We start from the raw sequence: 18,280 nt of genomic DNA on the forward strand, positions 1-18,280 counted from the left end.
GCATCTCCTAAATGCCTATTTTCAAGAGAAATGGCAAACACAGTTATAAAGTTGAACAATGAGAAATCCCCAATGTTCTGTTGATGCTGACAGTAACAAGACAATACGTATACTTTTGCTTACCCATTTTATTTACCTTGTAATTACGAAATGTTTGTCCTAATAAAATGGAAGTTGTGCCAGTTTGAAGGTCGTATGATTTTCTCTGTAACGTGGAAAGAAGAAAAAGCCCATTGATGTTACCATGATTTCCCAATTTGGGATGACTATTCATTAAGGGCAAAACTAGTTCAGTGGACCTGAATCACTGCTGAATATTTAAAAATAATTGGTGAGGAGGGCAGAAGTAAAAAAACTTAACTTTCCTTGCTTGCTGCATCTCCCTTGTACGCTTGCTCCCCAGCTGTTTTTCCTCTCTACTGCCAGCAACACTTCTTTGTTGGAAGAAAAGTTGCTGAAGGAGGTGAGTTTAAGGGAAAGGTGTTTGGCAGGGAAAGGTTTAATCAGCCTTCCTTCATCCTTCCAAACCAATGGCCTCATTTCATTACAGTTTGCATTTGTCAGGGACTTGGGTTCCTAATCCTGGGTCCTTCGCCAAAGGTTCAGTCTGTTTGTAAGGTTAATATGAACAGAAGGGAGGAAACTACTGGGAAACCTCTAAGATATTTGATCAGACTTCATTCTTTCCCTCCCCTCCCCTTTGTTGTACTTGTGGTTTGGCCTCCCGGAGACCTTGTTGTGCAGTGGTAGGTCAATGGCAGGGTGAGTGGCAAGAACTACAATCCTGTGAATATTTCCTTTGAAATAAGCCTCATGCATTGAATGGGATTTTTTTTGAAGTCAGAATGCACAGAATTTCAATCTTGGTTAATTGCAGTTTTAAAAAAGTTTAAGAAGAATTAAACAGTACAGAATGTATGCTAGCCTGTTATTTTAAGACCACCATATCAAACCCACTGAGAACCAATATAATTGGGCTTTTTTCTGTCAATGATGACCTTTTTTAATCACAAATGTTGTTACTCTATAAAGTACAATTCCATTTTGCATGGAGTTTACAGTCCAGGCATGGCACATATATGCAAAAACACTAAGCAGGTCCCTTTCAGTGTGCAGGCTTTGAAGTGGTCTTATGAGATCTTGTGGGACCAGCCAAGTTCCCGCAAATTCTTGGGAGAGCGTCCCAGAGTCTGCACTCTGAGAGGGACTTGCCCAGTAAGCAAGGGAGAGAGCTTGCACCAAGTGCAAAAATAGCTTCTATTGTCTCCTCCCTGCATTCATTTAATCTGCAGCTTCAGCCTGCCAGCTTTCAACCATGCAAGGTTGAAATTGCACTAGTTAATGGCGCATAAGACGCGATCGTACTGTAGTGACAAAAATCTGGCCACTATAGACAGAAAAGAAACTCCTAGGATTTGGCCCATATTTTGAATAAATTTAAATCTTGCCTCAAACATCTTCACTTGGAAAATGAGTGTAATAAAAGACTGAGTGTTATTTCACTAATTTGAAAAATAAGCAGCTCCTTGATTACATTATGGCTATTAATAACCACCAATGGGTTACGTTTCACTTCTAATGTGGGCAGATGATCTGAATATGGTGTTGGGACATTTGAAGGTTTGATATGGAAAAACACTGTTAATGCAATTTATATGCATTGTCTTCATTATTCCTGTGTAATCTTAGCATCAAGAAGAAGGTGACAGGTGATCTGCATGGGGCTACAGTTCCTAGGTAGCAGTTTTGCCTTTTTTTTAAAGTGTTCCAAGTTTGGCAAATGATAAAGTAGCACTGTGATGGCTAGGGGTTTTGTTTGTGTACGTACTTACCTGTGGCTAATATTCTTGAACATGCTATAAAGGAGTTAATCTTCAGGCTAATAAATGTGATGCTTCATTTAAAGCTTTTTATTTGACTTGTGTTTCATGATGATTTCAGGAATGACAGTGTTCTTTTTTTCTCATTCTTTTCAAACCCCTGTTTATATGTGTGTATTTTTTTCCTCTGCCTAGACCTGGTTAACCATTTCTGTGAACAGGTCCTCAATTTTTTACTTTGTCCCTACTTTCCTGTCGTAGCCCCATCTTCCCCTGGTGTCGACTCCGTACCCTTACAGCGCACAGGCAGTCAACACGGCTCACAGAACGCAACAGCGACCTTCCAGAGGGCCAGCTATGCAGCCGGCCCAGCCTCCAATTACGCAGATCCCTACCGACAGCTGCAGTATTGTCCTTCTGTTGAATCACCATACAGCAAATCTGGACCAGCCATCCCACCTGAGGGAACCTTGGCTAGGTCACCTTCAATTGATAGCATTCAGAAAGATCCCAGGTGGGTAAAACCTTACTTCTATCTACAGCTCTATGAAGTCATAAAGAGGTTTGCAGTGGCAACCGGTTTCATATTTTACAAGTGTGTTGTGTTGTGTTGTTTTATTTAATCAGATAAACTAACCAGTCGCTTGAGGTTCTTTGGTTAGCACTTTTGCAACAGAGTTGCCTCTTTAACAACAAAAATCGGAAAAGTGTTTTGGTGCTCCTCTGTGAAATCTTCTGTCAAAATGCTTTTTTACAAACACATTGCATGCATTTGATCTAATAATTAAAGGAGATTGTATTACTATTTTTGGATTATTTTAATGATTACCCATTAACAAAGAAAATTACTGTTTGGGTGTCTGTAAATATTAATAGTTTTGCTTTTTTTAAAAAAGCTACCAGTTCAGCTGGAGTAAAGAGAGTGAGAATGTTTCTATTATCATAGGGACATTTAATTCAGTGTATAAATGTTTGAGCTGGGATTACCAAAGTATGTGCAAAAGACCCTTATTCAAAAAGAATGTGACTGATTTACTTCCATTGGCAGGTGGTGTGACTTTCATGGTTTTTATGCAGAACAAATCTTCAAAAGCGCAACATGCAGGGGTAAAAAAACACACAAAAAGGTTCATTCACTATTAACCCCCCCCCCATGCATTCAAAGTTTTAAACTTTTATGGCAAATTTAGTAGACTAGTAGCTTGGAATCTGAAAATCTGAAAAAGTTGGGTTTCATAGCTTATGATAAAATTTCACCTCTGTTTGCTCTTGATGTCTCTCATGTTCAGTTTGTGAATGGATCAGTGTTTAACAGTTCAGACGCATAATTATTAGCCGTGTTTCGGGATTCAGTTGAACGTGGGTAGAATTAAACTGTAGGTGGAGTAAGGGTGCACATGCAATCCAGTCCCCAACACCCTATGTTTCTCTTCTGAATTTTGCATGGTTAGTGCAAAGGTCTGAAGGTGATTTTTTAAGCACATTCAATTGAGCACACTTAGAAACCTCCAAGTTTGGACTTGGAGTTTTCATATATGCCCTTATCCTGTTCTAATGTCCATGTGAATGCCTGAACACAGCTTTGGGCTCAGTATTGTTTAAAATGCATTTTTGCATGCAGGAGAAATCATCTTGACAATTAACAGCTTGCCTGTATTGTTAGAAAATTGTAAACTGCCTTGTGTATAGTAATAGAGAAAGGTGGTATACGAATTAAAAGTGAAAAATGAAAATATTTTGGACACTAGAGAGAGAATAATATTAGCTGCAATGGATAAAGAGAACTGTCAAGTTACAATCCACATTCCTATTTCCGTCCAACATTGTCTTAGGGCATTGTTATATAAAAAAGGTCAGAGTCTCTGTATTATTTTCCTTGTTTTATTTTACAGTGTTCCTTGATATTTTGCATATTTCTCTTAATTTTTGCATAGATCTTCCTTTCCTTGTAACTTTTTTATGTTGCGCATAAAACTCTTTCCATAAAAAACTACTTCTTGTAAGTAATAATACAGTGTGTTAAAGTTTATGAAACATAATTTGCACACCTGCGCAGATACACATGACCTTTTGAAAAAAGGTTGCAGCTAACACATATTTGTAACACCACTTTGAAAGATCCTTGTTCTGTTTTGTGCTTTGGTAAAGTTTTACCTACATTAACAGCTAAGAGAGGTTTGGCCTTGATTCAGATAGTTCTTGTCTCTTCTCTTATTTTAAAGGCTGGTTCATTTGTTGACGTGAAACCCTTACGTGATCACTTTATAGTTTTTATGTTGAGAAGTATTTGTGTGACCAACGCTTCATGTATAAAATTCAGTCCTTGCTGTGTTCTGTTTTGTTACGTCTCTAAGGGGAAAGGAGATAAATATCCTATATTCTCTGTGGACCATTAATGCTTACATTCGTATTGCTGCTATCTTAAAAAAAAAAAAGCAGTGTATATTATCCACCACTTCATTATTTTTCATAGGAAAAATGGAATTCATTATGATAAGCAGCAATTAACACCTTTATTGCCATGAAAGTGACGTGAGATTAAAATATGGAGCGAAAGGCTTTGCTTTTTAAGATAAACAGATGTTCCTGGGGAGCCCTTAAAATATATCTGTTTTATGTTCTTTTGGGTTTATAGGGAAATAATATGGGAGACCATTATGAGATCAACTAGAATATAAACTGTAGCGTGTCTCCTACTTGCTTAATTTTAAAACAGTATTCCAGGAGGATTCAGGTAGACATAAATAATGGCGAAACAGGTCATTGTGGGAGGAGGTAGTTTTCCTATGTGGCTTTTGGGTCCCTCCTACTTTTCTGTTGTTGCCCATCATGTCCTTCAGAGACTGACATCATCATCATCAACCTTTTATTCAACCGTCAGTCAGAAAAAAGTACATTTGTCAATACACAGTTAAAACATCCAGGAAGATTTTAGAACTTAGCCAACACTAAAATGGGCTAAACAGATAGCCCCATATCAATACAGTCAATTATAGTCTTGTGACGCTTAAAAGCTAAAAAAAGAAATTTGGCCACCAAGGAAGATATAGCTCTAGTGACATTATTCAGCAAGTGTAAAACCTGGTTTTCTCCAGGTAGGAAGCTAAATTGACATAGGAGTGGGTCTATAAAATTTTGTCTAAGCTCTGCATAAGAAGGGCAAGTCAAGAGAATGTGTTCGGTGGACTCAACCACACCCATGGCACGTTCTCTGGGCGTATGGTACTCCCCTGTACCTTCCCCACAATATCGCAGAGTCAAGGACATTTAATCTAGCCGCTGTAAGAAGTCTGCGGTATTCCACATAGTGGATTTCTGCAAGGTAGGGGGCTGGTATGGTCCGATAAATCTGGTCCCCTAGGAACATCCCTGGTTTTACCTGGGCTATATCCTCTTGTCTGGCAATGTCACAGAGACTGACAGATTTGGCAGATCAAGGCTGCACCAGCCTTAAAATAGCCTTTTTGCAATTAACAGCTATTCGCTGCATCTTTCTTTCTTCCCTCAGGGTAGATATTTCTTATGCTGTCACTTGTTCTTAATGCTGTAGAGTCTGCACAGCTTTACAGGCACCTATCAGTACTTATCCAGTCACTGAATGCTAGAAGGAATTTGGCGCCGTATTCCTACCGCTTGTGCCAGGGCAACAGCTCAACAACATGTAATATCCTGTTTTGCCCCATTGCATTGAAGCAGCAGTTGTGTATCCCAGCCAAAACACTTATTTGGTGGCATAATTATGAAGGAAGGCTGGGAGGGAAAACAAACCAATTTAAATATATAGCTGTGAAAACAACAGTAGAGTTTCCAGACAACTTGTCGAATTCTCTCCTATGTGTATTCCCTCCTTCAATTCTGCTACGTGTATCTTTTGGCTAGATCATACTTACATGGGGAGTAGCAGACATTGCTAAAAATCAGGGTGGATTTGATGTAAATCAAATCAATTTAAATCACTAGTTAATAAGACTTGATTTATTTTAACAGAAAAACTCATTCTTGCTGGTATCATCTTAATATTTACAACTAGATGAAGGTTTCATTTTTGGAATAATAAATTTTCAGAGTAGTTTTTGCAGTTAAATCAAAAATTACTGATTTGGTTATACTATTAGAAATACATAGATGGATAATTATGAAATTATTGTGAGGTTTAATAAGTTAACTGTTTATATTTGGACAACTTTTCTGCTTTACTTTATTGGAAGGAGAAAAATAATCATTTCCTTAATAACAATTTAAACAATTTATTTAACTAAAGCAATAACATTATAGCAAATGTATCCATGATTGTTAACTGATGTGGTTAAACTTAAAAGAAGAAAAAACTTAGACTGAGTTTTAGCACACATGAAAAACTTAAAACAAATTTCATTATTTCCTGATGAATAGCCTTTGGACTAAAATGTAACCTAAATAGAAAACTATCTTTAGAAATATTTTTCCTCCAAAAGCATTTTATTTTAAAAATGACAGAGATAATAATTTTAAAAGGTGCTAACAATGAGTTCTAGAGAGTTTTAAACCTGTAAATGTAGCACAGGTGGGCTCATTAGTAACAACAATCGTGTCATTCTTTTATAATGAAATCATAATTTTAAATATTAACAATATGCGGAATTCGTGATAGCATTCAAAATATGTCACAAGTTGGGATGCCAGAAAAGTAAATTTGACGATTTAAGAAGCGCTCCCAGGTGAACTTCACTGATGAAAATCACAATAAATAAGCAGGAAATGCCTAATGTGCAAATTAGGAAACATTTCTTCATCGTCTGTAAAAGAGAATGTGCCTTGCCTGCCATATATAATCTTAATTCAGCTTGTGCAGTAACCAACATATGATGATTTAATCTTAATCAGTGTTGTATTTGCAAAGCCGATATGGGAAAACCAAAGCTCCCAATATAATGACTTTCCTGAAAGTAATTTAGAAAATAATATGCTAGAAAGATAAACATTTAAGAACACTAACCAGGAACACTAATCAAAACGTAACATTGTGGTTAGGTGTTCACCTTCCATGTGATAAGAATCACTTGAGGGAACAAGAACGGCCTCTCTCCCATGTGACCTTCCTCATGTTGAAGAAGTTAACTTCTCTACTCATGTAGGCTCTAGGGCATGGCGATACCTGGTTTTCAACATTGTGATATGTCACCATTTAAGCATCATGTTATATCACAATGTCTGGAATAAGGAAATAACTATGTAGAGGTGAACATTGTAGGGCTGGGTGATACCTGGCTTTCAGCATCATGACATATCACCAGCTAAGCATCACGATATACTGATACAGTGGTACCTTGGGTTACAGATGCTTCAGGTTACAGACTCTGCTAATCCAGAAATAGTACCTCGGGTTAAGAACTTTGCTTCAGGGTGAGAACAGAAATTGTACTCTGGCGGCACGGCAGCAGCGGGAAGCCCCATTAGCTAAAGTGGTGCTTCAGGTTAAGAACAATTTCAGGTTAAGAATAGACCTCTGGAATGAATTAAGTACGTAACCAGAGGTACCACAATATCTGAAATAAGAATGGTGCTGTGTAGAGGCATTGGACGTATCACAGTTTTCCCCGCATTGTGATTTTTGCATAGCACACACACAAACATCATAAATATATTTCCAAGTCAAAAATTATGACACCGAAATCACAATATGGACTTCAAGCCGGTTTTGGATGATATATTGCCCAGCCTTAGTAGGCTCTCTGTGCAGGCCTGAGAGTGCAGAGTTCTGAATCATCTGAAGATCTTGCATGAGTAAGGCAGGTCCCCAATGCACAAGTTACCCCGCCAAAGCATGGAAGGTAATGGGGACACGGCAGAAGGAGAGTGGCCTGCTGTCCTCCTCAACATGATTCAGATTGCACAGTGGTGGGGCTAGTGAGCGCCTGTCTAGAGCGTCTGTGTTAAACAGATACAGTCATACCTCAGGTTGAATGCGCTTCTAGTTGAGCGCGTTCGAGTTGCGCTCCGTGGCAACCCGGAAGTAACAGAGTGCGTTACTTCCGGGTTTCGCCGCATGCGCAGACGATCAAAATGATGTCACGCGTATGCGCAGAAGCGGCGAAAAGCGACGCGCGCAGACGTGCCATCGCTAGATACGTTTGCTTCTGGATGCGAACGGGGCTCCGGAATGGATCCCATTCGTATCCAGAGGTACCACTGTACTGATTGCTGAAGTAGCTGGCAAACCATAGCAGGGAAAGCAAAGACTTTGGAGTTGAAGGGACCTGGATACAAAACTGTGCATGTGTGTGTTGGAGGAAATTTCTGCCCCAGTTAACGTAAGTGAAACGTCCATTGCGTATATTGAGTGTATCTGAAATTACACTGACGTCTTGCAAAAGTGGTAGGCAAGGAAGGCAAAATAACAAACATATTTTTGAATTGACTGTTAGTGTTGTCTTAGAACAATTATGTACAAAAATATTTTTTGCAGAAAAATGAATATAGTTTGCACTGATTAGTTATATGTTTCAGTCAAGTGCAGTGCTATGAATTTTTTCCCCCTTGCTAGAAGATTTCATTAGGATTTTCTGTAGAATCTAAATTTTGGGGTCATAGCTTTGAACTCTTTTGTAAAGCCCATAGAAAGAATCCTGTAACTTCTGAAGGTTCTCCTTCCCTTAAGCATGAACTTTCTCAGAGGTACTACGGTGAACAGATCAGTTACTTCCTTAAGTCCTCAGTTGTAGTGGCATTACTTTATTTGCTGAGCCCTTTGATTTCTTGTTCACAGCCTGCTTTCTTTAGACTCTAAAGATCCAAACCCAATGCTAAGCAAACTCGCTCTTCCTTTGTATCGGCTTAGCACTGGCTTCCTGCTTCAAAGGCTGGTTGTTGGCTACTCTGGGAGCTGCACAAAGCAGGCTTTGGGTGACCACCACCCTTGTAGACAAGCCATGCCTTTCCCTGCATATCAGCCTGGTACTTTCTCTAAAGCAGGCTTCTCACTTCTCCTTTATAGCAACCATTATGCCCTTTGGATGACCAAAACCTAAAAAGAGTAAATCTGGTCTGAATTTTTGAGGGGAACTCAGAAATCTGTTTAGTGCAGGGAATATGTGGTAAGTAGCAGCTGTGATTTATTGTTATTTTTATTTTAAAAACACACATTTGTGCACCATTTCATTGTAGGCTACTTTCTTAGATTGAATCCTCTGACCCTATAAAGCAAATGTGCTATCCTTGGGAGCCCTTTAATATTCTACTGAATTTAATCATGGAAATTTGAAGTCTTCTCCTGTAGTGTTCATTGAATAGTCTTATCACTCCCCAAATAGCAAATGGGCATAAGCAGCCTCTTTCACCAATGCTGATCTAGACACACTTCCTTAACTGCTTTGTGACACTCCTTTGAGCCCTGTTGAAGTCTCTGGATGCCTCTTTTGATGCTTATGGAAATTCACGTTTGCATCCAGGATCACCTGTTAGTAGCACTTAATTACTTCTTGATTGGGACAAATGATATTCAGGGATTGATGGAATCAATGAAAATTGAGTGGAGTGCTTGCTCAAGCTGGAGGGCACTGAAGGCTGTTCTGGGGATCAGGGTTGGGAAGGTCCTATTCCATGAGAGCCAGTGTGGTGTAGTGGTTAAGAGCGGTAGTCACCTAATCTGGGGAACCGGGTTCGTGTCTCCGCTCCTCCACATGCAGCTGCTGGGTGACCTTGGGCCAGTCACACTTCTTTGAAGTCTCTCAGCCCCACTCACCTCACAGAGTGTTTGTTGTGGGGGAGGAAGAGAAAGGAGATTGTTAGCCGCTTTGAGACTCCTGAAGGGGAGTGAAATCAAATCCAAACTCTTCTCTTCTTCTTCTTCTTCTTCTTCTCATGCAACTATCAGCCCATTACAGGGCCACTGCAGTTATTAAAGTTGTGTGACCTTTTCTTCATATTACCAATGAGTTAATGTCTAATCTAAACGTGTGTTTAGACTGGAGTGTATGGACTTGTCTAATTGCAGCATCAAGGAGCATGAAATCATGCCAGCGTTACATTAATATCACTACAGTATTGCTGGCAGATCCATATTTTTGGACTGCGCTGTAAAAAATACTGGTCTACATCAAAGTTATCCCAAGCTACATTGTGCCCAAATAATTTGCTCACCTCCCTCCTCCTTCTGGTTTGCCACTTGTCCATTAACAATTAAAGTTAGATGCCATATCATCCAATTAATAGTTTTTTCCTGGGGAGAGGGAATGCCTGTTAAGCTGTTTCAAATCTATAGTGCAGATAGCAGACTTGGCATCTTTAGCTATTTTTATCTGTTTCTGTATATTTGCATTAGGAGAAAATAGCACTCTAACTAGCTGCCTGGCTAACTGTACTGCTGCTTTTTTTTTTTTTTTGCAAAGTCTTTTAAATTCATTTTATGAGGTATATAAAGCTGAGAGAATGGTTAATGGCAGATTAAAATTTAAAAATGAAAACCAAAACTATAAATAGGCGTGTATAATGAGTATAGGTGCACACGGGTTAAAATAACAAAAGTCCCAAGTAAAGAATATTAGCGTTATCTGATTATCAAGTATAGTTCCAGATGTGCAAGGCCTGTTGTGACAAGAGTTGCCTTGAGAACGGTGGTATAGGTGGTTTGTATAGGTGCTTAACTACTTCTGAGACATTGGTTGCAGAAGATTCACACACAAACAAACACAATCCCAAACCCATTTATTTACATTCGTCTGTTCATTCATCATTAGTTTGGTACTTGGAGATATTGTCTGCTTCAAAGTCATTTGAACTTTTGAACTCTAAAGATCGAAACCCAGTACTAAGTAAGCTCACTCTTCATATGCTGGGTTTCTGGTTTGCCTCCTGAATTTGTTGTAATAAAAGCACCCATTCTTCCCCTCCATGTTTGAGAGCTGAGGAAAATGCAGGACAGACCACCCATTTTCCTCTCCTTACCAGCTGGCACAAGCAGTGTTCAGGGTCCTCCAGTGTCTCTTGTAAATAGAGAACATACATTTGCCTTATCTTAGAAAGTTGATAAACCAAGGGTACAAAAGTCCACTGAATAGTACAATGCAATTTATATAATGTTTTAACTTTCAAAGTGCTTTTAAATGTGTGTGTGTTTAAATTTTGTCCTCGCAACATATTTCAAACAATTTGTTGATCACGTTTATAGATGAAGAAAGTCACTAATAAAGACTGTGGGCTTGATGAGAGTTTGGTATCCAGTCTTCATATGTCCATTTGACATCTGTCTGTTGGTTCACAGCGTAACAACAGTTCCTCACAGTAAATGGAGGAAAATGAATATGTTTTCTTGTTTAAACTAAATTAAATAGACTTCCTTGATGCGCTAAGTCAGGCATCCCCAAACTCGGCTCTCCAGATGTTTTGGGACTAGAACTCCCATCATCCCTGGCTAACAGGACCAGTGGTCAGGGATGATGGTAATTGTAGTCCCAAAACATCTGGAGGGCCGAGTTTCGGGATGCCTGCACTTGTTTATTTTCATGTTACTTATCTGCTAGTAACCACTTTAATATTTTTTACCGTTTTGGCTTTTCATTATATATTCACCCTGCAAAGGGATTTCAGAGTTCTAAAAAAAAACAAGGTTAAATTAATACTCCCATTCACTTAGCACACTAAGTGAATAAATTTGTGGGTGCGTAAAACTCAGGTGCTGCTGTTTCTTAACTAGCCAGATGGTAGCTTTTGTAGGTCATTTGATGGGAGTTTTAGGGAACTGAGCATGACCGACACACTGGGGAAAGGGTAAACCTTGTAGTTAGAAACATTTCAGAAGCATATATGCGTCTGTTTCTGAGCAAATTGTAGTAGTGGTGAACAATCGGACTATGGAATACAGAAACGTAAAGCTGTTGGCGTTGTCTTTGCAGCCATTTTTAAAATTCCATCTAGGGGGTGATTTGTAGGGTCAGCCCTTTAATTGAGGTTGGGTAAGTGTTGACATATTGAGTAATAGATTCTTGTTCTTTAACTGTGTTGATGGAATCAAATAGATGAGGTTAAAAAGTCTCCGGGACTTTTTCTGTTTTTTAAATTGGGAAGGCCTTGGTGTAAATTCTCTTTCACTCAAAAGGGAAATTAAGTAAGGGGAGAAGATGTGTAGCAATTAGTTTTCCTTACTAGTGAACGCCAAAACCGGCTTGAAGTCCATAGAGCTGCCTTCTCAACACTGGTGTGTCGTTTACTGCTTGTCTGAATGGGGCTGAACAGCCGAAGGGAGTGGGCTGTTCAATCTATGCTGTTCATTTTCTTGAAAATTGCAACAGCAGCAGTAAAAGTTCTTCCTCATCTACCTGTTCTATATGTAAGGTAAAGATAAAGGGACCCCTGACCATTAGGTCCAGTCGTGGCCGACTCTGGGGTTGCGGCGCTCATCTCGCTTTATTGGCCGAGGGAGCCGGCATACAGCTTCCGGGTTGTGGCCAGCATGACTAAGCTGCTTTTGGCGAACCAGAGCAGCGCACAGAAACACCATTTACCTTCCCGCTGGAGCAGTACCTATTTATCTACTTGCACTTTGATGTGCTTTCGAACTGCTAGGTTGGCAGGAGCAGGGACGAGCAACGGGAGCTCACCCCGTTGGTGGGGATTTGAACCGCCAACATTCTGATCGGCAAGTCCTAGGCTCTGTGGTTTAACCCACAGCGCCACCCGCATCCCGTTGTATATGTACTTGAATGCAATTATGGGACTGGTGCTGAAATCTTAGGAGACCCCCTTTTTTGCCACAGATGTCAGCATTCAGCCAGCAATCTTCTATCAAGCCAACTGGGTAATGTTGAAGTTGCCTTGGTGGAATCCCCTTGAGATTCTTTGAGAGTCATATTTCATGTATTGTTCTAGAGGGTGGGGGAGGAAGTGTCAGTTCATGTAGATGTAGGAGGGGAAGGAGATGAAAGTGATAAAAAGCCCAAAAAGTCAAGTTCCGGCCCAGTCATTGGTTTTTAAAAAACCATCAGTCACCCTGTTCCCTAGATGCAAGGCTGTGGGTGTGTATGACTTGCGTCTGGACAGAGATCTGCTTAAGGTTTAACTGTACAGTATATGGTTTCATTTGCTTTAAGTGTTAACATCATATAGTTGCATGATATTTTAGAATGGAATCGGTATTCAAACTGTAGTCATAAAGTGATTGAGAGGGTGACATGGAACATTTCAAGTACATCTAAACAAAGAGACAAACGTTTCACTGTAGAAGAATGTCAGTACGTTCCTGAGCAAATTTCCTTACTTGTTTACTTTTTTTACCCTGCTTTTCAGACAATTGTCTCCCAAAGTGCTGCACGTCAGTAATAAAAGAGTGAGAGACAGGCCCTGCCATCAGGTTTTCAAACTAGAAAGACAAGACCCACAAGGGAAAGGGAAGGAAGGGGAAAGGTCCACTAAAATTTACACCTAGCTTTAATTTGCAAGAACGTTCATTGCTTCCTAGTTTGCATTATTTAATTTGATAGTAGGTGTCTTGGAAGTTAAAATCACCCTGCGGCCTGTTAGAATTTTTGATTTCACCCTCTCAAGCGTTTCTCAGTTTAAGCATTTGCCCTTGCCCCCAGTGCACATACCTTTATAACAGACATTCTTCAAATGTTACAATTGCCCCCCTAGAGATTAACATGCTTTGAAGGTAGCACTGTTTATGTTGTAAGTGTAGGTTTCTGAATAGCCAGGTGCTTCTGGCAAGGAATAATTGCCTCCAGGCAACCAGGCTGAGAAATGTCTCTCTCCAATCTGCACATATACCCCAGCCCCTTCCAGGCAGTGCAAATTAGCACAGCTGTATGTAAGCAAGTGAACAATAAAATATATATGTAGGTTAGTGACTGTTGTGGAAGGAGAAAGCTCAGAGAGCCTGCTTATGACTTTCCTTGAACAACTGTCTTGTGAGATAGGCCAGTCATGCCCAAAGACTATCCCGTGGCTACCGTCTTCCCCTCTTAACACCTGCAGTCCCCAATGGGAGGACAGTCTGGTAGGTCAAAACAATTGCTTATAAGGGGGCTCCGAGACAGGATGTCCTGCATTTGTTGGTCAAATCCATCTCAATTTAACAGGAAAGACACGGCTAGCGTCCAGCTGTCTCCCTCACCCTGGGGTTCAGCACAGCCTGCTCTTTTCCCCTGTGAAATTCCACCTTTTCAAACAGGTAGGGTGCACCCAGAGCCAAGGAGATTACACTAATCCATATTGTTGGACGTAAAGACACTTAGACCTCAACATCTGAAATGTACAGAGTTTGATTAAGAATAAAATAAGAAAAGGAAGAAGATAAACGACTGGGCAGAAGAATACTGAGAATGGGATAGCTGAAGTTTATCTTATTCTGATCTCGCTCCTTACGAACACGTCTCATGATTAGCACAGCATAGATGGAAGACGAGGGACACAAAATGTGGACTGTAGTCCATATTTAAGGGCTCAGGACCCACATGGTTGCTGAATGACAGTTGGCACTATTCAGCATATCATACGGCATAACAGCTTTCAATGGTGCGGGAAGATAGCCCCTTCTCAGATCCAAAAAAGTTGCAGCTATCTGCAGTTTTAGAAATTAGCCGGGTGCGTTTTGCTACTAACATGGGTCCAGTTGTGACTAGGCAGAGATTTGTGGGCCGAGTACATTTCCGAGCACAATTCAAAGTGTTGGTGTTGACATTTAAAGCCCTAAACATCCTCGGCCCAGTATACCTGAAGGAGCATCTCCACCCCCATCGTTCTGCCCAGATGCTGAGGTCCAGTGCCGAGGGCCTTCTGGCGGTTCCCTCACTGTGAGAAGCAAAGCTACAGGCAGAGGGCCTTCTTGGTAGTGGTGCCCGCCCTGTGGAATGCCCTCCCATCAGAAGTCAAAGAGAATAACAACTATCTGACATTTAGAAGACATCTGAAGGCAGCCCTGTTCAGGGAAGTTTTTAAATGTGTGACATTTTAATGTATTTTTTATCTTTGTTGGAAGCCGCCCAGAGTGGCTGGGGAAGCCCAGCCAGATGGGCGGGGTACAAATAATAAATTATTATTATTATTATTATTATTATTATTATTATTATTATTATTATTAGCACCAGGTTGGTGACCACAGTTTAAAAACCTCTTCCTTAGTACATAACTAGTACCATTTCCGTTTCCACTGTGTATGTCTCTCCTCCTTGCATACTGGGAAAAATGAATTATTGTAAGAGCAAGGTACAGTCAAACAATGTAGTTGAGATCATAGACTTGTAGAATTGTAGGTTTGAAAGGGACCCCAAGGGTCATCCAGTCCAACAATCCATTCTGGTGACCGTAACCTAGATTTAAAGTGTCCTTTGGCACCTACCTTATATATTTGAGTTTCTAACACTGGATACCTGGTGATAAGCTTTGCCAGGATTTCTTGATCTTCCCACCAGGTATAATTTAATATTTTCCTACCAGACAGGATTTAATAAAGAAAACTTCTGGATATTAGAAGGCATGTGCCTTGTCCACTAAGTATAGCAGGGGAAGGAGACTAGATATATGTCACAGTAACTTCTTTGGAATGATTTGCAAGGGTGTTGAGTTGTACGAAATGCGACGAAGCTTTTTCAGTGCTGGGTTGCAGACTAAATACACCTGTATGAGCTGCAGCTATTCCATGCATGTCATGCTCGCAGCATAAGTTATGATCCAGCAAGCTAAAAACTACTGAGCATCTATTCTGGCCTATTAGTTACCCTGCCCCCACCTCTTTCTCCTACACTCACCCACCCCATTCTCAAACAGGCAGCAAAAGCAAGAATATTTACTAATCTCCTTACATGGCTAATGGTCCTTCAGCTGTGAGATTCTTCTCTGGGAGTCTGCATGTTCATTCAGTCCCAGTAAACCATAGTTTGGCTTACTGTGCCATGAGAACAAAACCTGTTTTGGCTTTGGTGGAGGAGAAGGACTTCTTCTCAAAAAAGAAGATGAAAGATTAATTAATCCTGTGCAGAAAATTGTTAAAAGCAGACCTCAGCGTTTGCAGTTTTGGACTCTAGTAGTGAATTTGGGATCTAGGTTTATTGTGAACTCCCCAGGAAGTACATCTGTCGGTTGCTAAATCATCGTCACAATCAGTGCTGTTTTTCTAGAAATAGAAGCGCCGGAACTCACCATGAACACCTTCTCTGGCAATGGCGCTCACCTGAAAGGTGCCGGAGTTCCGGCTGAACAAAAGCCCTAATCACAATAATCATCAGTTTATTTGTATGCCACTTGCCTGGAATAATGCTCAAAGTGGCTCACAACATACCAAATGACCAATAGTAGTAAAGGTAAAGGGACCCCTGACCATTGGGTCCAGTCGTGGCCGACTCTGGGGTTGCGGCGCTCATCTCGCTTTATTGGCCGAGGGAGCCGGCGTACAGCTTCCGGGTCATGTGGCCAGCAGGATTAAGCTGCTTCTGGCAAACCAGAGCAGCTCATGGAAACGCCGTTTACCTTCCTGCCGGAGTGGTACCTATTTACCTACTTGCACTTTGGCGTGCTTTCGAACTGCTAGGTTGGCAGGAGCAGGGACCAAGCAACAGGAGCTCTCCCTGTTGCGAGGATTCAAACCGCCAACCTTCTGATTGGCAAGTCCTAGGCTGTGTGGTTTAACCCACAGCACCACCCGTGTCCCTGACCAATAGTAAAAATAGCAATTAAAAAAAACAGAACAATGATAAATCATCATCATGTCAATAAACACAGTGAACAACAGTAAACAGTAAACTAAAACAGTACAAATAAGCTGTGCTTCTAGAGTTCTGTTACGTTTCTTTTTCTGTGTAAAATAAAAAATAAATAAATCAGGTTCTGTGTAGGTCTTTTAAAGGAATTTTCCTCACTGCATCTATTAATTTGTATAATTTTAAGGCATGCTTTTGGTTTATACATACCACAAATATCCCAATGTTAACCAGGACCTAATCCTTCCTTACCAGTGCACAGTTTTGTATGCAATAGGCTTCAGGGATTGTCCCTTCAAAAGAGGAGACAAGCCAAGATGAAAGAATTGCAAATAAAAGGCAGGGTGGAGAATCCCATGGTGTACTTCAACATATACACATTAAGATTACACTAGTGTTAAGTGGATTCTGTAACCTCCCCTGTGAGAAATGGGAACTATTTTTGCCCGACAGCTACAGAACTCACTACCTGTAACAAAATGTTCTTTCCAAGTTACTAACAGGGTAGCTGTTAGTTTGAAAAAAGAAAAGAAAAAAGAAAAAAGAGAGAGAGCAAGATTAAATTTAGGCAAGTACAGTATGGGTCGATACCCTTTTATTTCACTCATTTTTCTAGCTCTGCTTGCTATAGAATACCATGGGAGAAAACATGCTTCTGAAATGTTCTGCTAGCACAGAAGGTTAATGGATGTTTTCAGAATTCAGATTGGCTTGTCACTTGAGGTGCTTGCTTCAGGTTATATAAAATCTAATGTCTCATTAACTTTGAATGTCTTGCAAAGGAAACTTGTATGTGAAAGAATAACAAGGGCCTGCCAGAAATAAAAACGGAGATGCGCAGCCTCCATTTCCAGCACACACAGCATTGAACAAAATTGCAAGACTGTTGGTGACTTCAAATATACAAATGTTTCATTGAATTCCCACCCTGCCCCGCCCCCCGACATACGTTATTCAAAGTTTTTTTCCAAGTATTGGGCAATTTACGTTCTCAGCATAACAATGTTTAGGTGTGTGTTCCTAGAGAATTTGGCTGAAATACTCCATAGAAAAGAAACAGCCATTCCTTTCCCACTCCTGCGTACAAATTTGTATAAAGGTAAAGGTATAGGGACCCCTGACCATTAGGTCCATTTGTGACTGACTCTGGGGTTGCGGTGCTCATCTCGCTTTATTGGCTGAGGGAGCCGGCGTACAGCTTCCGGGTCATGTGGCCAGCATGACTAAGCCGCTTCTGGCGAACCAGAGCAGCACACGGAAACGCCGTTTACCTTCCCGCCGGAGCGGTACCTATTTATCTACTTGCACTTCGACGTGTTTTCGAATTGCTAGGTTGGCAGGAGCAGGGACCAAGCAATGGGAGCTCACCCTGTCGTGGGGATTTGAACCGCCAACCTTCTGATCAGCAAGTCCTAGGCTCTGTGGTTTAACCCACAGTGCCACCCATGTACCACACAAATTTGTATACATGCATGTATATTTTTTGAGATGAATGCAAGCAGGTATTTGTCTGAAGGCATCTCTAAAAGTAACACAAGTTAGCTTGCTAGCTGTGCAATGGACCATTCTCACATGAAAGACATATGTGTGTGTCAGGCCATTTTTACATCCTTCGCTATTTGCATTCAGCATCTAAAGCAGTGGCAATTGTGTGTTCAGACCCAGAAACCTCCCCCCTAAATAAATTCACACTTGACTCAAATTTTTGGTTTGGGTTTTGGCAGAATTTAGGCCACAACTTTATTGATTACAGAAAGTGACTGGTTGCAGAGGCTCTGCTTCGACTAGCTCCCT

At 40.6% G+C, this 18,280-nt stretch overlaps 1 protein-coding gene across 11 annotated transcripts in view; it reads left to right on the forward strand.

Annotated features, from left to right (window-relative positions):
- Window positions 1–18,280, forward strand: part of CTNND2 (catenin delta 2) — a 515,372-nt gene that overhangs the window by 313,299 nt on the left and 183,793 nt on the right. For 8 of the 11 annotated variants that reach the window (XR_008331611.1, XM_053397153.1, XM_053397157.1 and 5 more), the window contains one exon: window positions 2,016–2,334. Coding sequence is in view for 10 of the 11 variants with exons in the window: in XM_053397153.1 (XP_053253128.1) it covers window positions 2,016–2,334 (319 nt within the window). In the remaining variant the exon portion in view is untranslated. The remainder of the gene's footprint in view (window positions 1–2,015; window positions 2,335–18,280) is intronic. The other 3 variants (XM_053397154.1, XM_053397158.1, XM_053397161.1) reach the window with 1 other exon arrangement.

Source organism: Podarcis raffonei, chromosome 7 (assembly GCF_027172205.1).
Source record: "Podarcis raffonei isolate rPodRaf1 chromosome 7, rPodRaf1.pri, whole genome shotgun sequence".
NCBI lineage: Eukaryota > Metazoa > Chordata > Lepidosauria > Squamata > Lacertidae > Podarcis > Podarcis raffonei.